Source organism: Colobus angolensis, unplaced genomic scaffold (genome assembly GCF_000951035.1).
Source record: "Colobus angolensis palliatus isolate OR3802 unplaced genomic scaffold, Cang.pa_1.0 Scaffold9, whole genome shotgun sequence".
Lineage (NCBI taxonomy): Eukaryota > Metazoa > Chordata > Mammalia > Primates > Cercopithecidae > Colobus > Colobus angolensis.
Genome location: NW_012122931.1, coordinates 5,982,489 through 6,001,572, shown reverse-complemented (window position 1 = coordinate 6,001,572; position 19,084 = coordinate 5,982,489). Strand labels below are relative to the sequence as shown.

Sequence of the window (19,084 nt, the reverse complement as noted above, 5' to 3'; positions counted from 1 at the left end):
AGGATGGTCTCAATCTCCTGACCTCGTGATCCGCCCGTCTCGGCCTCCCAAAGTGCTGGGATTACAGGCTTGAGCCACTGCGCCCGGCCATAAGCCCTATTTTAAATCAGGGAGAGTGATTTACCAATGACTAATTGCCTAGCAGAGGACCCCACTTTTCTTGGCCTCTAAAATCTGGGAAACTTTCCCAGCTGAAACCTTTTTCTGTTCTTTTGCAGGCAGATATAATGCACCTGACTGACTCTGTGGTGCGTCGCCAGCTCTTTCTTGACGTGCTTGATGGAACCAAAGCATTAGTAAGTGTGTCTGGGAGATTTCACATTTCTCCTAGGGAGGTTGTCTTTGAAGTCAAATAGTAGAGCTCATGAGTCTGCCAGCCAGCCGCACAATTGGTCAGGTCAGTGGGCTCAGGTTGACCTGGGAGGCCCGAGGCTGTAGTGGGTCAGCAGAGCTCTGCTGCTGCTATGCCAGCCCTGGCCTCTCCCCCTCCACCCCACCCCTGTGAGCTCACTGCTGGGGAAGAAAGGCAGTGAGGCCAGAGGTGCCCTGTGGATGGCATGCGAGTCTTGCCACTGTGTCTTGCCACTGACTTCTGACTAGTGTCGTGTCTCCTTTCAGCTCCTAGTTCCAGCCTCAGTGAACTGCCTTCGCCTCGGCTCCATGCAGTGCACTCTGCTGCTTATCCTCCTCCGGCAGTGGAAGAGGTGAGCCTGTGCCAGGAGAGGCAGAGGCCGAAGGCCAGAGCCTTCTTGTCAGTGCCTGCTTGCCTTCCTGAAGGAGAGAACTAGCGGGTGGAAGCTAGGCTGGTTTTCCATCTTGAGGAATGGGAGTGACATAGCAGAGAGGAGGTGAGGCACACTGGTGGGTATCCTGAGACAAAGCACGGGCAGTGTATGGCCTTTTATGAGGCATTTTGTCTCACTCTCTACCCCGTATTCTTTTTTTTTGAGACGGAGTCTTACTCTGTTGCCCAGGCTGGAATGCAGTGGTGTGATCTCAGCTCACTGCAACCTCCATCTCCCAGGTTTAAGTGATTCTTGTGCCTCAACCTCCCTAGTAGCTGGGATTACAGGTGCGTGCTACCATGCCCGATTGATTTTTGTATTTTTAGTAGAGATGGGGTTTCACCATGTTGGCCAGGCTGGTCTCGAATTCCCGATCTCGGGTGATCTGCCCCCCTTGGCCTCTCAAAGTGCTAGGATTACAGGCGTAAGCCACTGCCCCTGGCCCACCCAGTATTCTTTCTAGAGAGTTAGGTTCTGTGGATGAAATCCTTGGACCCTTGACGGAGATCCTGGAAGGAGTGCTGCAGGCCGACCAGCAACTCATGGAGAAGACTAAGGCTAAGGTGTTCTCAGCATTCATCACAGTGTTGCAAATGAAGGAGATGAGAGGTGAGGGGCAGAGGCGGGGGGAGCAGCAGCTGCAGTCTGCCGACCCCTGCTGACAGCCCGGCGGGGCTTTCTTCACCTTAGGGCCACATGTTTCTTCTCGGCCCTTTTGAGTTTCCAGTCTTGGAATTCTTACCTCAAGAAAGCTGTTTTTCCCTCATGTGTCTCTCCCTCCTCTCCCACTGGAGAGATGCTGTCCCTCTTAGCACCCTACTACATCCCTAGCCCCCTGCCTAGGAAGGAAACCTTGGTGTACAGTGAGAGTTGGCCTGGTGAGCATGACAGCGTCCCTCCCTATCTATTCTGCAGTAAGTGACATCCCCCAGTACTCCCAGCTGGTGCTGAACGTCTGTGAGACCCTCCAAGAGGAAGTGATTGCACTCTTCGACCAGACCCGCCACAGTCTGGCATTAGGCGGTGCCACCGAGGACAAGGACAGCATGGAGACTGACGACTGTTCTCGGTCCCGGCACAGGGACCAGCGTGATGGGGTGAGAGAGTGCCCTAGAAGGCCATCTGTCCTTTCCACTGCCCGCCAGCTCTGTGCCTGACTCTGGGGATAACTAGTGAGCAAGACAAGACAGTCGCTGCACTTCCAGAGTTCACGGCCTGGTGGGAAAGGTTAATAGACCAGACACTGCAGAAAAGCAGAGGAAGCCCATTGGACTGCAGGAGAGAAGTGCAGGGAGTCCTTAGTCTCGCTTCTCACCTGATCTGGGACTTCGGTGCCTTTTCAGCAATGACTTAGGGATTGTAGCGGCAGGCAAATGCAGGGGCAGGGAAGATTTGGGCAGTGAGAAGAGTACTTGGTCAGCTGTGGTTAGAATCGTCCAGTGACCTAAAGAAAGGCTAGCATGAGCATAGGAAAGTGAGGACCGAGGAGCTGGGGCTGGATGATAGCAGCTTCATCAGGGTCTTTGATTTGGATCCAAAGTGAAATAGGAAATGATGTAAGGCTTTTAAGCAGGGGAAAAAATTGATCTGATTTTTACTCTAGAAAGATCACTCTGGACTTAAAACTCCAGGCCTCAAGCCATCCTCCCATTTCAGCCTCCCAAAGTGTTGGGATTACAGGCGTGCTCAAGAAAGATCATTCTGGATGCAGTATTGAATAGTATTTTTCAAATTGTGGGATCATGACCTATTAGAGACGGTCCTGAAATTAGCACATTTTGTTAGAACCAGCATTTTTTTTTTGAGTCAGAGTCTTGCTCTGTCACCCAGGCTGAAGTGCAGTGGCGCGATCTGGGCTCACTGCAAGCTCCGCCTCCCAGGTTTACACCATTCTCTTGCCTCAGGAGAATGCCTCCTGAGTAGCTGGGACCACAGGCACCCACCACCATGCCCGGCTAATTTTTTGTATTTTTAGCAGAGACGGGGTTCATCTACAGGATGGTCTTGATCTCCTGACCTTGTGATCCGCCTGCCTCGGTCTCCCAAACTGCTGGGATTATAGGCATGAGCCACCGCCCCCGGCCTTTATTTTTTCTTAAAGTAGAATAAAATGTTTAAGAAAATATCACTGTGCTTTGTGTGATGTTAATTAGGGTAGGTATTATTACTGAAAAACTCTAAATGTGTACATGAGGGTACATACCATCTAAAAAGTCTTTATGACTGTGGGTCATGGCCAAAAAGAAATTTGAAGGGCCACTGGTATAAGGATAGAGAGGATGGAGCAGGACCATTTAGGAGGTGGGTGCAGTAGCAAGGCAAGAGGTGGCATTGGGCAGGGCCGTAGAGGTCCCTCAGACTCCATGTGGCAGAGTTGGTTGGAGTGTCCAACGTGAGACAAGAAGTGGCACTGACAAGGGTGGTGGCAGTGTGGGAGGTAGGAGGGAAGAGGTGGGGGTAGCTCCAGTCAGTTTAGGGTTGGTCATTACAGTGGCTGGAGTTGCTGCTGTTCTTTGAGAGCTGGACACAGGAGAGGGGCAGGGTAGAAGAGAGCGCATTCTGTGTTACTCAAGCTCATTTGGCGATGTGCGTAACCAAACAGGTCTTGGGCAACCAGGCCCAAAGCTGCCTGTCATCATCCTCTTCCTCTTCCTCTTCTTCTTCCCCCTTTTACTCATCTTTGCCCCTGGGCCCCAACAGGTGTGTGTCCTGGGCCTGCACCTGGCCAAGGAGCTGTGTGAGGTAGACGAGGATGGTGACTCCTGGCTGCAGGTGACCCGCAGGCTCCCCATCCTACCCACCCTCCTCACCACCCTAGAGGTGAGCCTTCGCACGAAGCAGAACCTGCATTTCACTGAGGCCACGTTGCACCTGCTTCTCACCCTGGCTCGCACTCAGCAGGTAGGAGGCCAGCCCGAAGGCAGGAGGGAGCATCCTTGCTTGCCTGGGAGGGTTCTGACAATCCCAGAAGCTATGATCTAGCCTGAGATCCCATCCTACCCTGGGCAGGGCAGGGGCAGGCTCCATCTCATTCCCTGTCTTTCCCTCCTCCCAGGGAGCCACAGCAGTGGCTGGAGCTGGCATCACCCAGAGCATTTGTTTGCCCCTTCTGAGTGTGTACCAGCTGAGCACCAATGGCACAGCACAGGTAAGTGTCAGGAGCCTGCCAGGAGGCCCAGCCTGGCCATCCTACAGTTCCAGTTGAAAAGTATCCTCTACCTTTCCCTGGAAGTTGCTTTTCTCTTAATGGCCTAATATACTGACGGTGAAGAATCTTCCCTGCCCCCAGGCGGATCTCTAGCAAGAGAAACCACCACTAAAATGCACTGCCTTTGGGCACGGCCTCTGGGAGATGGGATGGATTCTTCCCGTTGCAGGTGTGAGGAAGACTAAACCAGATAACATATCCCTGGGACCAGGCCTCTAGCCAAGGCAGCTGTCCTCGGGTCATTCCCAAAGACAAGTGTGTCATTGTGACTTCTCCACCCCTAGTCTCCTCTCCCGGACTAGGACTGGGAGAAGGGAAGTGGGTGGTTTGGGGGCTTAGTGGGGCCTCAGTACCCTGCCCCATATCCCTTGGTTATTTCTAGTTTAACAGATATCTCCTAATTTCAAAAGAGTAGTCTTCACCTGAACCTCTCTCTCTCATGAGGGTGACATGTCCAGGTTCGCATAGCTTGTCAGTGGCACACCTGAGTCTGGAACCCTGGATCTTGTATCTCAGCCTGGTGCTCTTTCCTTGCATCTGCTGGCCTTGGCCCCTTTCTGGCCCTGGTTGCCAGGCAGTGACTGTGTCTATTCTGGGAAGTCTTTTCCTTTCAGCGCAACTGGGCTGCCTTAGTTGCTGTACTGCAAGGAGGTCCTGCCTGTCAGCAGGGTTCCTGAGCTTGTCTGCTGTTTGTGTGTTAGACACCTAGTGCCTCTCGGAAGTCCCTGGATGCCCCCTCTTGGCCAGGAGTCTACCGCCTGTCCATGTCCTTGATGGAGCGGCTGCTCAAAACTCTGCGCTACAACTTCCTGACTGAGGCCCTGGACTTCGTCGGTGTCCACCAGGAGCGGACCTTACAGGTGAGGGGCTGCCTGCATCACAGGGGTGGGAGTTTCGGGGTAAAAAGGGTTCTGTGCCATTCATGGGGCAGGTGGGTATGGAGCCTGGGCCTCAGTAGTGGAGGGTTGTCGATGTCTTCATTTCTGAGATGCTCTAAATACTCTGCTGGCTCACTGGCCAGCCAGTCTGCTGAGGGACGGCAACAGTCTCGGGTCAGAATCCTAGTTGTACCACTGAGCCATTTCTTGAGTTGCCACCTCAGCATTTGGGGGCCTGGGACGTTTCCTCTCCACAGGAGGGCAGGTGTGGGTGTGTCAGGTCCCTCAGCCATCCCCATCCTTCCCTGATGTCTCCTTTCCTCCCAGTGCCTCAACGCGGTGAGGACAGTGCAGAGTCTGGCCTGCCTGGAGGAGGCAGACCACACCGTGGGTTTTATCCTGCAGCTCTCCAACTTCATGAAGGAGTGGCACTTCCACTTGCCTCAGCTCCTGCGTGATATCCAGGTGGGGGCCCCGGATGGTGTCTTGCAGTCTGGAGTAATACTTGGAGACAGGGAGGCTGTGAGCTCTCACTGGGGCACCTCTAGTGAATTGCGGGATGTTCCTGAACGGGGGCTTTTCCCTTGGGGAACACAGGGTTTGGTGTCATGTGCTTATTCTGGCTAAATGTTTCCTTTCATAGTCAAGGGTAACCATGTAGATTAAGAACTTGTACTTTATCAGTTAGATATTGGTTCAGATCCTTTAAGAATACACCTGGGACCAGGCGTGGTAACTCATGCCTGTAATCCTATCACTTTGGGAGGCAGTCAGGAGTTTGAGATCAGCCTGGCCAACATGGAGAAACCCCGTCTCTACTAAAAATAGAAAAATTAGCTGGGCGTGGTGGTGCGTGACTGTAATCCCAGCTACTCAGGAGGCTGAGGTGGGAGAATCGCTTGAACCTGGGAGGTGGTGGTTGCAGTGAGTCAAGATCGAACCGTTAACACTCCAGCCTGGGCGACAGAGCGAGACTCCCATCTCAAAAAAAAAAAAGGCTGGGCGCAGTGGCTCACGCCGGTAATCCCAGCACTTTGGGAGTCCAAGGCAGGTGTATCACAAGGACAGGAGCTCAAGACCAGCCTGGCCGATATGGTGAAACCCTATCTCTACTAAAAATACAAAAATTAGCTGGGTGTGGTGGCGCACGCCTGTAGTCCCAGCTACTCAGGATCAGGAGGCTAAGGCAGGAGAATTGCTTGAACCAGGAGGCGGAGGTTGCAGTGAGCCGAGGTCACACCACTGCACTCCAGCCTGGCAACAGAACAAGACTCCATCTCAGGGGAAAAAAAAAACTGAACAAAACCAAAAAAACACACACACCTGGCGCTGGGAACCAACTGGAGAAGGGGTGAAGAATGAACACAGGCTCCAGAGCCAGGCAGGCTTCTCTCATCTGCTGGTTGTATGACCTTGGCCAAGTCACTTCAGTTATTTGTAACCTTTTATTCTTTTCTTATAAAATGGAATCAGCCATAATCCTCATCTTCATTTTATTTATTTATTTATTTAGAGACAGAGTTTTGCTCTGTCGCCCAGACTAGAGTGCAGTGGTGCGATCTCGGCTCACTGCAAGCTCCGCCTCCCAGGTTCATGCCATTCTCCTGCCTCAGCCTCCTGAGTAGCTGGGACTACAGGTGCCCGCCACCGTGCCCGACTATTTTTTTGTATTTTTTAGTAGAGACGGGGTTTCACCGTGTTAGCCAGGATGGTCTCAATCTCCTGACCTCGTGATCTGCCCGCCTCAGTCTCCCAAAGTGCTGGGATTACAGGCATGAGCCACCATGCCCAGCCTCATCTTCTATTATTTTAGGACCTTATAATATACGAGGCACCTAGCTGGGTCCCAGTGAAACAGTCCATTCCTGAGCCCTGCTGGCCCCGAGTTTGTAGCCCTGAGTACTTAGTGGCTATAAGGGCTTTAAAGCTGGAAAGTGGCCAGGGGAGCATGAGGGAGGGAGGGAGAGAAGAGCAGCAGCGAGTGAGAAGGGAGCATGGGTGTTAGGTGGAGGGCTGTTGGGTTGGGCAGGTTGGGTGACTGGGCTGCTGACAAGAGAATCCCCTTATCTCTCCTATGTCTCTCCCAGGTCAACCTGGGTTACCTGTGCCAGGCATGCACCTCCCTCCTGCACAGTCGAAAGATGCTGCAGCATTACTTACAGGTAAGCGTCCTATGCCATGAGGGGCTGGAATACCTCACTGTGGCTTCCCGAGCTCCACCTTCATTTCTTCTCTCCCTAGAACAAAAATGGGGATGGCCTCCCCTCGGCCGTTGCCCAGCGAGTCCAGAGGCCACCGTCTGCTGCTTCTGCTGCCCCCTCCTCCTCCAAGCAGCCCACTGCTGACACAGAGGCATCAGAGCAGCGGGCCTTGCACACAGTCCAGTATGGCCTTCTCAAGATCCTCAGCAGGACGCTGGCAGCCCTGCGCCACTTCACCCCAGATGTCTGCCAGATCCTGCTGGATCAGGTACCGGCCATCATCTGTTCGGCACCACCTCCCCTAAAGGCTCTGCTCTGCTGTGCACTGAGAGCTACCTGGGGCCTTAACTGGGTCCTGGATGGCTCTTGACTTTTCTTGCAGTCCCTGGACCTTGCTGAATACAACTTCCTGTTTGCCCTGAGCTTTACCACTCCCACCTTTGACTCCGAAGTGGCCCCCTCCTTTGGGACCCTTCTGGCCACAGTGAACGTGGCCCTCAACATGCTTGGAGAGGTAAGTGGGTTCTGTCACTGTCCTCTCCCCCGGCTCCTCCCCCAGCCCGCCACTTCCAGCCAACCTTGGGCATGGTACCTAGCCTCCCGAGCCTGCTCCTGTCCGTAAACTGAACATGACAGCACCTCTTGAGAATTACTGTGAGGACTAAATGAGGTAACTGATGAAATTTGTTTAGTGCAGGGCATGCAAGTAGGAAGCTCTCAGTAAGTGGGAGCTGTTCCTGTTGTCTTAGTTTTTTACCCTTGCTTCTCTTCAGCTGGACAAGAAGAAGGAGCCCCTCACCCAGGCAGTGGGGCTCAGCACACAGGCAGAAGGGACCAGGACGTTAAAGTAAGCGCTCTTTCTGAGATTTGATAAGGGGCTGAGGAAGTAAGTCATGGGCCCACTATTCTCAGGCTTGGCCAGCCTGGCTCTCTGTAGCAGTGCCAAAAACCTGCCTCTCCTCCCAGGTCCCTCCTGATGTTTACCATGGAAAACTGCTTCTACCTGCTCATCTCTCAGGCGATGCGGTACCTTAGGGACCCGGCTGTGCATCCCCGGGACAAACAGCGGATGAAGCAGGAGCTCAGCTCTGAGTTGGTATGGATGGATAGGGAGGGCTGGGCCAATAGGCCCAGAGCCCTGTGGGGTCCTGTCTGATAACCCCCAAGGGTCGGAAGAGTGGCCAGATGTGCTGAGCCTCACCAAACCACTTTTTTTCTTGTAGAGCACGCTGCTCTCCAGCCTCTCGCGCTATTTCCGCCGGGGAGCCCCCAGCTCCCCTGCCACTGGTGTCCTCCCCTCGCCGCAGGGCAAGTCCACCTCTCTCTCCAAAGCCAGCCCTGAGAGTCAAGAGCCTCTGATCCAGCTAGTGCAGGCATTTGTCCGGCATGTGCAAAGATAGGGCAGTGCTGTGCTGCTGTGCTGCCTACCTACTCCTCTCCACCAGCCTACACCGCACCCTGGCTGCCAGGGCCTATACAACGGAGGGTACCTTCTGTCACCCCGTCCCCGAGTAGCCACTTCAACCACCCACCCACTGATGTTATTTTTATACTACATGAAGAGGTCAACAGCAGGCATGGGGACTGGAGTCTTCTGTGCTTAGGCCCTCACGCTGCAGACGCCCGCAGAGGAGCATTCCTTCCCTTCCAGCATTCCCCACAGCACGGCCAGCCAGGGGAGGCGGTAGCCCAGGAGAGGGCTCTATGCACGGGTTTCAGAATCTGTTTTCCATGCTCTGTCCCTGCAGTTTTGGTAATTCTGTGGTCTATTTATACAAATATTAAAATCCTGTTTATAGACAACTGTGTGATAAATATTTAACTTCAAAGCCCAGGGATGATAACCTGGCTCTCAGAACCCAGAAAACTCCCCTGGCCAGGCGCCTGGGAGTGGGGCTGCAGCCTCGGGGGAAGGCAGGTATTGATGGATGGCCAGTTCACCAGCATCTCCTCATTCCTGTCCATAGGCTGAGGGTTAGGCTGAGTGGGCACTGTTCCCTTCCTTGGCCTGCCGTGGTTGTGTCCTTGGCCCTGCTTTCGTTGGCCCAGTGGGCTGAGCTCATCCCTGGGGGAGCCTTTCTTGAAGCTCTGTGCCCTCCTGTTTATAGCCCGGTTCCCCTGTCAACCCCATCTCCTCTTCAGAAGCCCCAACAGTGGGGCCTACTAGCTGTTGGCCTTCTCAGGACTGAAGGCAGAATGCCAGGTCCTGCTAGGGGCTATCTAAAACACAGCCACCACTTAGGGTTTCTAGAATCAGGCTGCCTGGGCTTCAGTCCCTGCTCAGCCACTTGCCAGTTGTGGTCCCTTGAGGAGGTGACTGTCTTGCTGATCGCATCTGTGCAATGTGGACACTTGAGGATGGCATGAGAACCCGTGGCACAGGGGCACGTGCTGGGCAAAACGCCCAACATGCAGACAGCGCGGACCACTACCCACTTCTTGAGTTTGAACTGTCAGACACATTCTACAGTCCACTCCACAATCCAAATTTAGGAAACTTTCTCTTAGGAATAAAACATTCCTTGTGCAGCTTCATGTCCAGGAACAGCACTGCCCCCTGAGAGGCACAGGCCCCGCGGAAGGTAGGCAGGGCTGCACTTCCCAACTTAGAGAGCTGGGAGCCGGGGCAGCTGCAGGGCCCCTGCTCACTCTTGTGTGTCACCCCACCCAGGAAGAATGGGGTGGAGGGTGAGTCTGCCCTTCCCTTTCCCACCCTCAGGGCCAGGCCCTGACAGGAGCCCAGGTGACTCGCACACAAGGAGGGTTTATTGGCTAGAGAGCAATCGCAGGCAGAAGTAAAAACACCAGATAAAAAGTGAATGTGGAGAGGTGGAGGCTGCGGCCGCTGGACTTGGCTTGAGCTGTGAGGGGTGGGAGGGGAGGATAGCACCGGATGATGCTGCTCCGGGCCCAACACCAGCCCTGGCCAGGCCCAGGCTCTCCCCTCCCAGGGGCAGCGCCCAGTCCCCAGGGGCTGCCAGAGCCCTGTGTGCCTTGCTGCATTCCCCCATGCAGCTTCTGGCAACTGAAAGGCAGGGCTCTCACTGAGTGCACCTGGGGCTTCCTGAGCCCATCTGCGGCCCCACCCTGGCCTAGGTGCTGAGTGCAGCTGCTTCAGACAGCCCCTCCCTCCTTAGTGAAGCCGGGAGGGTGGGGCGCTCAGGGATGCAGGCAGGGGCAGGGGCTCCAGAGCCACAGGTCAGAAGCAGGGCTGGGGGAGGGGCAGGGCCATTCAGCCTCAGGCACCCTCACAGCTAGGTGACCAGGAGCAGGGACAGAATGGAGTGAATTCTTCTCCCCACTCTGAACAGCAGTGTCACCAACATGGTAAGTGGCAGGGCTACGCCCATCCTCTCCTGCCCACGCCAGAATGTGGGGGAGTGGGGGGACCTGCCTAGCTGAGCAGTTCCAAGTAGGTGACAGGGACTTTGCCCTTCTTGTTGCCTCTCTCGCCAATGAGCCAGTCAGGGTCCATGCCAGGCAGGCTGTAGACAGTGATGAGCTGCAGAGATGGCAGTAGAGGACGGTCATGGCCTGGCCAAGGGTAGAACTGGCCCCAGGACTAAGTGGGGACAGAGCTGCCACCTCCCCATGGCCCGTGGCATGTGCTACAAACTTTCCGTGGCTGGAGCTCATCTCACCTGCTCCATAGAGACCCGGCGGGGCAGGGATTGCCTCCTCAGAGCTGGAGGTGCCCTCTTTAACCTGCTGGTCCCCGCTTTCCCATCAGGGCCCCTCCAGGCCCCATGTGCCTGATCCCAGCGCCCAGGCTGCTCCTCACCCCGCCCATTCCTGCCCCGCCTTGTGGCACCAGGCCCACCTCATCAGCCAGCAGGGCCAGCTCACTGCTGTCGGCCGCCTCGTAGTCATAGAGCACCCGAGCTTTGCGGGTCCCACTGGCAGGAGGGGCCACCTCTTCCAGGCAGAGCGAGGCCTCCCCCGGAGGGGCCAGGCTGGCCACAGAGGGCACCACAGGCATAGTGGCCGCAGTGGTGGTGGGTGAGGTGCTGCTCAAGGGTGGGGAGGCAGGCTCTGTGGTGCCCACGAAGGTGCCTGGAAATCTGGAGAGGAGGGATACATCTTAGCAGTGGGGAGTCCCAGAAGGGACCCCAGAAGCAAACTCCCCTCCCCAGCCCCAGGAGCCCCACTCCATTCCCAGCTACTCACATGGCACCCTGGGAGCTGGCAGCACAAAGGGAGAAGCAAAGCAAGGGAAGGGTGAGATGGCCCTACCCCCTGGTCCCTGCCATCGTCCCCACCCAGGCATTCCCTAGAAACCCTCAGGGTACCCAGGGGACTCAGAGGTCAGTAAGGCCAGCCACTCTACCCTCATACACGTGAGGTGCCCGGGCCCAGAGTGGGTTCCGGCAGAGCTCTCCAACCCAGCTCTGTGTCATGGGACTTGCCCACAGGAGCTCATGCTGCCCACGGATGGGGTCTGGGAGCCAGGGGACCCCAGTGGGCTCAGCAGTGCTGGCCCCGTACCTGCCCAGCTGCTTCTGCAAGTCCAGCATGTGGCGGTAGCACTGTGCGTAGTAGGTTGTCTGAGACTTGACGAACTCATGGAGGCAGCGCAGGTGGTTCACCTGTGGGGAAGAGGCCAGAGGCTGACTTCTAACGTCCCACCCTCAGAACAAAAAATTCCATCCCCATCCCTGTCCTCTACCAGACCTTGCTTCGGCATTCCAGGGTGCCCTGCCCCTATGCCCACACCCTCCCAGGTGGGACTTGCTCTGTGAGAGCCGTTCTGGGGCAGCCCTGCTGAGCCCGTAGTTCAGGCACACCTGGTGCCCGCTGAGGGTTGTGCTTTAGTGAAGGTGGGCGGGGGACTCACATGAGTGCTGCTGATTCCCTCCAGCAAGAGACGGGTCACTTCTGCTTGCCGGTCAAACTCTGTCTGGGCCACGCGGAGCTCCTGCTCGGCCTGGGCAGGGCAGGGCAGGGCAGCCGTGAGCACCCACACACCACCCACCAGCTTCTTCGCAGTCTTCCCCTGGAACCTACCTGGGAGCTGCCTGTCCCTTTCCCCTGGGAACACACAGAGCCTTCTAGGTCTATGCCTGACTTCATACATGGAGCCCCAACCCCAGAGAAGCTAGAGCCCCACTCAGGACCCCAACAGGCAGCTGTAGTGACAGACCCTCCCTCCATCACCCATTGGAGAAATCCACCCAGCAAGTGCATCCTGAGGGCCTACTGTGTGCTACAGGGTACTGTGGAGAAAACATTTCCCCACAGAGGGGAAACTGAGGCCCAGGGAGGGAAAGCAGTAACCCCTCCCCAGTGGGTGTGGGGCAGAGTGAGAAACAGACCAGACCCCACGGCAGCAGGTGTGCCTGTACCCTGCCACACCTTCTTCCCTGAGCCCAGCCCCCCAGGCCCCAACTTACCTTGTCCACCTCATCATTCCAGAGCTGTGGAGACGGCAGCAGGAGTGGCCAGCAGGAGAGGGGAGAGGAGGACAGCTGGACCCTAGAGCCTGTGCCCTGCCCCAGCTCCCAGACTCAACTTCTGCCCCCTGCCCCTCTGCCCCACCCTCCCAAACAGGAGCTGAGACTGGGCCGAGGCAGGCCTGAGAGCTGGGGGCTGGCGGTCCCAGTCCCTCCAACATGCCTCATGCAGGAAGGGAGCAGCCAGCGAGGGTCCTGCTTCTATTTCTCCTACAGTGTCAGCCCCAGACTCTGAGTGGGGTCTGAAGAGAGACCGAGTGCCCCACCCCGTCCTGACTGTTGGCTCAGGCTGGTGGGCTGGGAGGCAGGACCGTGTGACCCTGGGCCAGTCACTGAACTTTTCTGTCCTCTGGCGGAGAAAGGCAGCCTCGTGCCTGAGTCACACTGGGACTCAATGGCAAAGGAAAACAGGGCAGTCCCCACCCTCTAGGATGTTTCTCCTTCCACTGGGCACAGGGAGGAGGCGGGAAGTGGATCCTGAAGAAGAAAGATGCTGCCCGGCCACGACCAGGAGACCCAGTGCTCCTGCCGCTTCCGGAGATCTGACCCGAGACAACAGCCTGAAATAGGGAACGCGGACCCAGGCCAGTGTGCGTGGCCCACCCATGTGGCCCCCATGCTGCTTAGGAAGTCCCCGTCCAGGAGCACTGGAAGTTGCTGTGAGAGCCAACTAGGGTTGGTGGCCTGAGGGAGTCACCCAGCCACAGAACGACGGCACGAAAGACACAAGGCAGCATGCTCACAACAGAGGTGAGGGTCTCACCCCTGGGGGCGGGAAGGAGAGAAAATGGGCAGACAAGGTGCAGCAGTGGTGACAAGCACAAGGGAGAGGTGTGGCCTGGTCCCCAAACTACACAGGAAATACCAGACATCCCAAGAAAGCTTAAAAACCATGACATGCGAAGCCTCCGCAATCCTGTCCTCCCCACCTCCTGCCCCGACTCCACCGGGGGCCCTGCCTGAGCCTCCTCAGGACAAGACATGCCCTGCTCCAGAACCTCTGGGCCTTAGCACAGCCTCAGGCCCTCCCGCCCCCCAGGCGCTCTCCAGGCCTACACGGCAGTCCACTGCCTCCTGTCTTTAGGGGTCTGCGAACTCCAGAAAGGCACGGCCAGGCCTCCTTCTCTATCCTCAGGGCCTCCCCAGGGCCTGGCATTCAGAGACAGCAGGAGGTGGAGGGGCCCTGAGGATGGGACAGCTGCCGCCCTGAGTTCTCCACACTACACGGTGTGGCTGGCCCTGACGCCAGCTCCCGCGTTTTGCAGAGGGGAAGCAAGTCCAGCTCCATGGCCACAGGGCACCGGGGCCAGGCCGTGGACAGAGGTGGGGGCTGCTGCCCCTCCCCAGTGTCTCAGGACTGACCTGATCACATGGCAGTGCCCCCACCTTACCCGCTGGCCTCTAGCTCCTGTGCAGTCAGAGGCAGTGGCATGGGACTTGGGGAGAGAGGAGGACGAGGGGTGGGGTGGGGTGGGGTGCGCTTACCGCGGAGGCGCTGGCCGAGAGAATGTAATTACGTGGTCTAGTCTCCTGAAAGTCAGGCACCGTCTGGCGGGGAACAGAGTTCATGTGGGGAGGGAGTCACCCTGGGTCAGAGGCAGTGGCATGGGACTTGGGGAGAGAGGAGGACGAGGGGTGGGGTGGGGTGGGGTGCGCTTACCGCGGAGGCGCTGGCCGAGAGAATGTAATTACGTGGTCTAGTCTCCTGAAAGTCAGGCACCGTCTGGCGGGGAACAGAGTTCATGTGGGGAGGGAGTCACCCTGGGCCAGGGCCAGGGTCGAGGTCAGGAGGCTACCCCAGAGTCTTGCACAAGGAGATGCCAGGAGGCCTAACCCCAGGGACAGGGGGATATAAACACAACACAAACCCTCTCCTGACTCCAACCACCTGGAGATGAGGGGCCAAGGGACTTGGAGAGTCCAGACAAAGATCAAGCGGCTGTAGGCACTGGAGCCCAGGAGAGCAGATGCGGTGAGGAGACAGCCGAGGCTGCCTGAGCAAGTCACAGGCTGGGCTCTCCCCTCCCAGGGGCCACAGCCCCTCCTCCCAAGACCAGTGGCTCAGATGCCCCAGGGTCCCACAGACACAGCCCACCCCCACCTGGGATGGCTTTTTCCTTCCCAGAATCTGCACACCACATCTCTCGCTCCTGCATCAAGGGCCAGGCCCTTCCCGACAAGGGTGGACAGATGGATGCATGGGCAGACAGAGTGACAGACGTCCAACATTTGCAAAAAGCTGACTCACAGGCCCCAACGCCTGGCATCCCCCCTAAACCAGAGGCCCTGCACAGTAGAGGCTCTGGCGGGGAGACCAGCTGCTTGCAAAATGCCCCAAGGACATGGGCTGGCCACGGCACCGTGGGTCCACGGGCAAGATGGGCAGACCGGAAGCAGCACAGCGCATGGGACAGGTATACTCACATCTCCCTCACACTGAGCCAAGTTACCCAAAGCAGGACGGAAAGGAACAAAAACAAAGAGTTAGTGAGTCCATAGCGCAGGCAGGAGCAGGCCCCCCAGGCCCCAGTGGGAGGGGACACCAGGCGGTCAGGCGGAGGGAGGCACCACAGCCTGCCCTCCTGAAGAGTCCTAACGTGTGCGTGCTTATGGGCACAGAGCTGTGGGGCTTGAGTCCTCCGGAATGCTGTTCCCCGGGCTGCCCAAGTCCTAGCTCTGGAAACGGTGGCCTGGCCCAACCCCAGGATACGAGGTTGTCCAGGCCCACCAGGCAAAGCAGAGGTCACACCACTGCAATGACTAAGGAAAGGCTCCCCTGGCCGGGCTGATGGAGTGTGTTCTGACTGAGTTACTCCAGAGACGTTGTCTGGCCCTGAGTGACGGGGGAGACTGTCCTGGTCAGGTGACTTAAAAGAGGTCATCCCCATAGGCACAGGTCACCCTAGCCAACCCCAAGTTGAAACAGCTATACCCTTGCCTCTGATCTAGACCCCACACACTTGAGTGACCTGAGACCCTGCACACAGTTTTCGCCAGGGGCAGTGCAGGTTCTGGGGCACACTACGGGAGCGGAACACAAGGTGTATGGGCAGCTGTGAGCCCAGGCTGGGCCTGGCCTCCCTCGGCTAATCACCTGGCAGCCACAGGTAGCCATCTCCCTAGCAGGCCCTGGGCCTGGGAGTTCCCTCTGCAAGGTGTGAGGCAGCCTTTAGGCCCTGCGCCCCTAAGCAAACTCTCGTGCCAGCAGGGTGTTCACCCTTGGGCCCAGCTCCTCTAATCCTGGCCTCGCCCTGGGCACATTGTCCCAGGCTACGTCCCATTGACCCCGCCAGGCTGAACAGGCCTCAGTGAGCTGGGAGCGAAGGGGGCGCCAGACGGCCCAGGCCCTATCCAATCTCATAAGGCTGCTTGATAAGGCTCCTCAGACACAGCCCTGAGCAAGTGGGTGGTCCAGCTCCCAGGTTCTCCACACCATCGTGGGGGCGCCTGAGCACAGGGACCCTGGGCCTGATGTTCAAGCAGCAAGTAGTAGAGTTAGTAAGAAGGTGCCATACCTGGGCAGAGCCGGGGACAGAGCCGAGCATCTAGGAGGGCAGGGCATGCAGGAGACTCCAGCTGCCTGGCAGGGTGACTGTGGGGTACCCTGCACCCAGCTGGGGGCACTGCTAGTCCACCCACACCGTAAATGTCTCCCTGGGAACCAGAGCTCGGGGGCCACCAAGGCTCCCTTGAGGGCAGGGACAGAGAGGCTCAGCCCAGCAGCCCCCAGCCAGGCATCTCCAGCCAGGGAGAGGGGAGAGAGGTCATGCCAAACACCAGGTCCCTTCATGCCCCCACCCCTTGGCTCCAGCCAGAGCCTGGGGGCCAGGAGGCTGGTGGCAACACCTACCGTGGCTTTGGCTTCTGCAGCCTTGGCCTTCTTCAGCCTCGCTTTGCAGGCATCCAAGTCCAGACGCCGGTTTTGGAGGAGCCGCCTCTCCTTCTACAGGGCAGGGCATGGGGACAGTGAGAGCCTGGGCCACCCTGGGAGACCCAGAGCCATGCATGGCAAGATTGGTGCTGGGGACTATTGAGTCAAGACAGGGAAACTAAGGCCCAGAGATAGGAGGTCACTCAGTCCAAAGGAGCCCTCTCTGGGGAGGCCCCAGGAGTTTTTAGCCCTAGCACTGGAAGACAGCCTGTCCTCAAAGGCTCGGAGGAGAGGACTGCCACGGTTACCATGAAGCTCTGAGGAGAGAACTGCCATGGCTACCATGAGGCGTAGTAGTCCCAGGGCCCTCACCGAGATGGTCTTCCAGTCCCCCTCCAGGAAGTTGCGCAAGGGTGTGAGGAAGCTGATGGAGGCCGTGTGGATAAAATCCCTCTCCGCAGCTCCCAGTTGCTTTTCAGCTTCTGCCACCTTGATCAGTGTCTTCCCTGAGAAAACAGAGTTGAAAGGTGAGGAAGGTCAGGCTCAGGCTGCTCTGATCTACAGGCAGCAGGAGAGGGCTCAGGAAGAGCTTGCTGAAGAGCAAGGGCCGGGGCGCTCAGTGTAGAACGCTTTGCCTGGGAAGAACTAGAAGGAACCCACACCACACCATCAACTGGGGACTGACAAATGAACAGTGGGACAGCCAAAATATGAAACACAATGCAGCCATTATAAAGATGGGAGTTAGACTTCCAGAATGTCAGAGAAAGGAGCTCAACAAATCCCCTCCCCAAAAAGGTAACAATAAACTGGACACCACGCCAGGTGTGGTGGCTCACACCTATAATCCTAGCACTCTGGGAGGCCGAGACAGGAGGATCACTTGAGCTCAGCAGTTCGAGACCACCTTGGGCAACATAGTGAGACCCTGTCTCTTTGAAAATAAAACAAATTGAAAGAAAACTGGACATAATTGTCAAAAACATCCATTTCTGGACTCTGGAAATTGACCAAGGCAAAAAGCAAATTAAAAAGCATTTAATCAAGAAAAACTGCTGGGCTGGATGCTGTGGCTCACATCTGTAATCCCAGCACTTTGGAAAACTAAGGTAGGCAGATTGCTTGAGCCCAGCTGTTCAAGACCAGCCTGGGCAACATGGCAAAACCTCATCTTTATAAAAAATAAATTAAAAAAATAAGAAAAATGAGCAGCGCCTCAGAACCTATGGGGCACTGTCAAGTGAACCAACATGTGAGCAACATGAGTCCCAGAAGAGGAGAAAATAAGGCAGAAAAAATATCTGAAGAAACAATAAGAGGCTGGGAGAGCTGGCTCATGCCTGTAATCCCAATCTTTGGGAGGCCCAGGTGGGAGGATCATTTGAACCCAGGAGTTTGAGGCTATACTAGTAGGCTATGATTGTACCACTGCACTCCAGTCTGGGTGACAGAGCAAGATCCTGTCTTAAAAGGAAAAGAAAAAACATGGTTTGATTCATCACATACAAGAGAGCTACAATAAGATCAATTGTCTTCTCATTAGAAACAACAGAGGCCAGATAGCAGTAAGATGATATATTACTGCTTATGATGAATTTATGATGATAAATTACTATTTATTCAAAGTAAAGAAAAAACTGTTCATCCAGGACTTCTATATATAGCAAAACAATCCTTCAAAAGTGAAGGCAAGGCCGGGCACAGTGGCTTACACCTCTAATCCTAGCACTTTGGGAGTGTCACTTGAGGTCAGGAGTTCGAGACCAGCCTGGACAACGTGGTAAAACCTCATCTCTACTAAAAATACAAAAATTAGCTGGGTGTGGTATGCATCTGTAATTCCAGCTACCTGGGAAACTGAGGCAGGAGAATTGCTTGAACCCGGGAGGCGGAGATTGCAATGAGCCAACGTCACACCACTGCACTCCAGCCTAGGCAACAAGAGCAAGACTGTCTTAAAAAAAAAAAAAAAAAAAAAAGATACGGCCAGGCGCGGTGGCTCACACCTGTAATTCCAGCACTTTGGGAGGCTGAGTCAGGCGGATCATGAGGTCAGGAGTTCAAGATCAGCCTGATCAACTTGGTGAAACCCTGTCTCTAATAAAAATACAAAAATTAGCCAGGCATGGTGGCGAGCAGCCGTAATCCCAGCTACTCAGGAGGCTGAGGCAGGATAATCGCTTGAAACCGGGAGGTGGAAGTCACAGTGAGCCAAGATCGCACCACTGCACTCCAGCCTGGGTGACAGAAAAAAAAAAATCCAAAGATACACTTTAAAGACATGAATGGGCTGAAAAATGTATAACAGGCATGCAGTAACCATGAGAGAGCTAACGTGGCTCTACTACTACCAGACAAAATAGACTTTAAGACAAAATTGTACTAGAGACAAAGAGTAGTACTTTATAATGATAAAAGAGTCAATTCATCAGGAAGATGCACAAATATAAACATACAGACCTAAGACAGTTCCAAAATACATAAGGCAAATACTGACAAAGAGAGAAATAGACAATTCAACAGTAATAGTTGGAAATTTCAATACTCTGCTTTTTTTTTTTGAGACGGAGTCTCGCTCTGTCTCTCAGGCTGGAGGGTGGTGGCACGCTCTCAGCTCACTGCGACCTCCGCCTCCTGGGTTCAAACGATTCTCCTGCCTCAACCTCCCGAGTAGCTGGGATTATAGGCGCG

The 19,084-nt window shown here is 55.8% G+C and overlaps 2 protein-coding genes across 3 annotated transcripts in view; one reads left to right on the top strand and one right to left on the bottom strand.

Annotated features, from left to right (window-relative positions):
- The window catches only part of NUP188 (nucleoporin 188kDa), a 96,032-nt gene extending 87,157 nt beyond the window's left edge, over nucleotides 1-8,875 (top strand). Inside the window, exons 29-42 of the mRNA XM_011931446.1 lie at nucleotides 219-296; nucleotides 619-704; nucleotides 1,249-1,394; nucleotides 1,701-1,882; nucleotides 3,486-3,686; nucleotides 3,841-3,933; nucleotides 4,695-4,853; nucleotides 5,199-5,336; nucleotides 6,959-7,033; nucleotides 7,113-7,340; nucleotides 7,455-7,586; nucleotides 7,846-7,919; nucleotides 8,039-8,168; nucleotides 8,296-8,875. Coding sequence (XP_011786836.1) covers nucleotides 219-296; nucleotides 619-704; nucleotides 1,249-1,394; nucleotides 1,701-1,882; nucleotides 3,486-3,686; nucleotides 3,841-3,933; nucleotides 4,695-4,853; nucleotides 5,199-5,336; nucleotides 6,959-7,033; nucleotides 7,113-7,340; nucleotides 7,455-7,586; nucleotides 7,846-7,919; nucleotides 8,039-8,168; nucleotides 8,296-8,472 — 1,899 coding nt within the window. The 3' untranslated portion in view covers nucleotides 8,473-8,875. The remainder of the gene's footprint in view (nucleotides 1-218; nucleotides 297-618; nucleotides 705-1,248; nucleotides 1,395-1,700; nucleotides 1,883-3,485; nucleotides 3,687-3,840; nucleotides 3,934-4,694; nucleotides 4,854-5,198; nucleotides 5,337-6,958; nucleotides 7,034-7,112; nucleotides 7,341-7,454; nucleotides 7,587-7,845; nucleotides 7,920-8,038; nucleotides 8,169-8,295) is intronic.
- A 685-nt stretch (nucleotides 8,876-9,560) lies between these two features.
- SH3GLB2 (SH3-domain GRB2-like endophilin B2) overlaps nucleotides 9,561-19,084 on the bottom strand; it is a 13,705-nt gene continuing 4,181 nt past the window's right edge. Inside the window, exons 3-11 of one of the 2 annotated variants that reach the window (XM_011931242.1) lie at nucleotides 16,766-16,899; nucleotides 16,373-16,465; nucleotides 14,183-14,245; nucleotides 12,463-12,486; nucleotides 11,907-11,996; nucleotides 11,558-11,658; nucleotides 10,893-11,133; nucleotides 10,467-10,574; nucleotides 9,561-9,933 (exon numbers count right to left, since the gene is read on the bottom strand). In XM_011931242.1, the coding sequence (XP_011786632.1) occupies nucleotides 10,467-10,574; nucleotides 10,893-11,133; nucleotides 11,558-11,658; nucleotides 11,907-11,996; nucleotides 12,463-12,486; nucleotides 14,183-14,245; nucleotides 16,373-16,465; nucleotides 16,766-16,899 (854 nt within the window). In that variant the 3' untranslated portion in view covers nucleotides 9,561-9,933. Of the gene's footprint in view, nucleotides 10,575-10,892; nucleotides 11,134-11,557; nucleotides 11,659-11,906; nucleotides 11,997-12,462; nucleotides 12,487-14,182; nucleotides 14,246-16,372; nucleotides 16,466-16,765; nucleotides 16,900-19,084 lie in introns of both variants that reach the window. The other variant, XM_011931243.1, reaches the window with a different exon arrangement.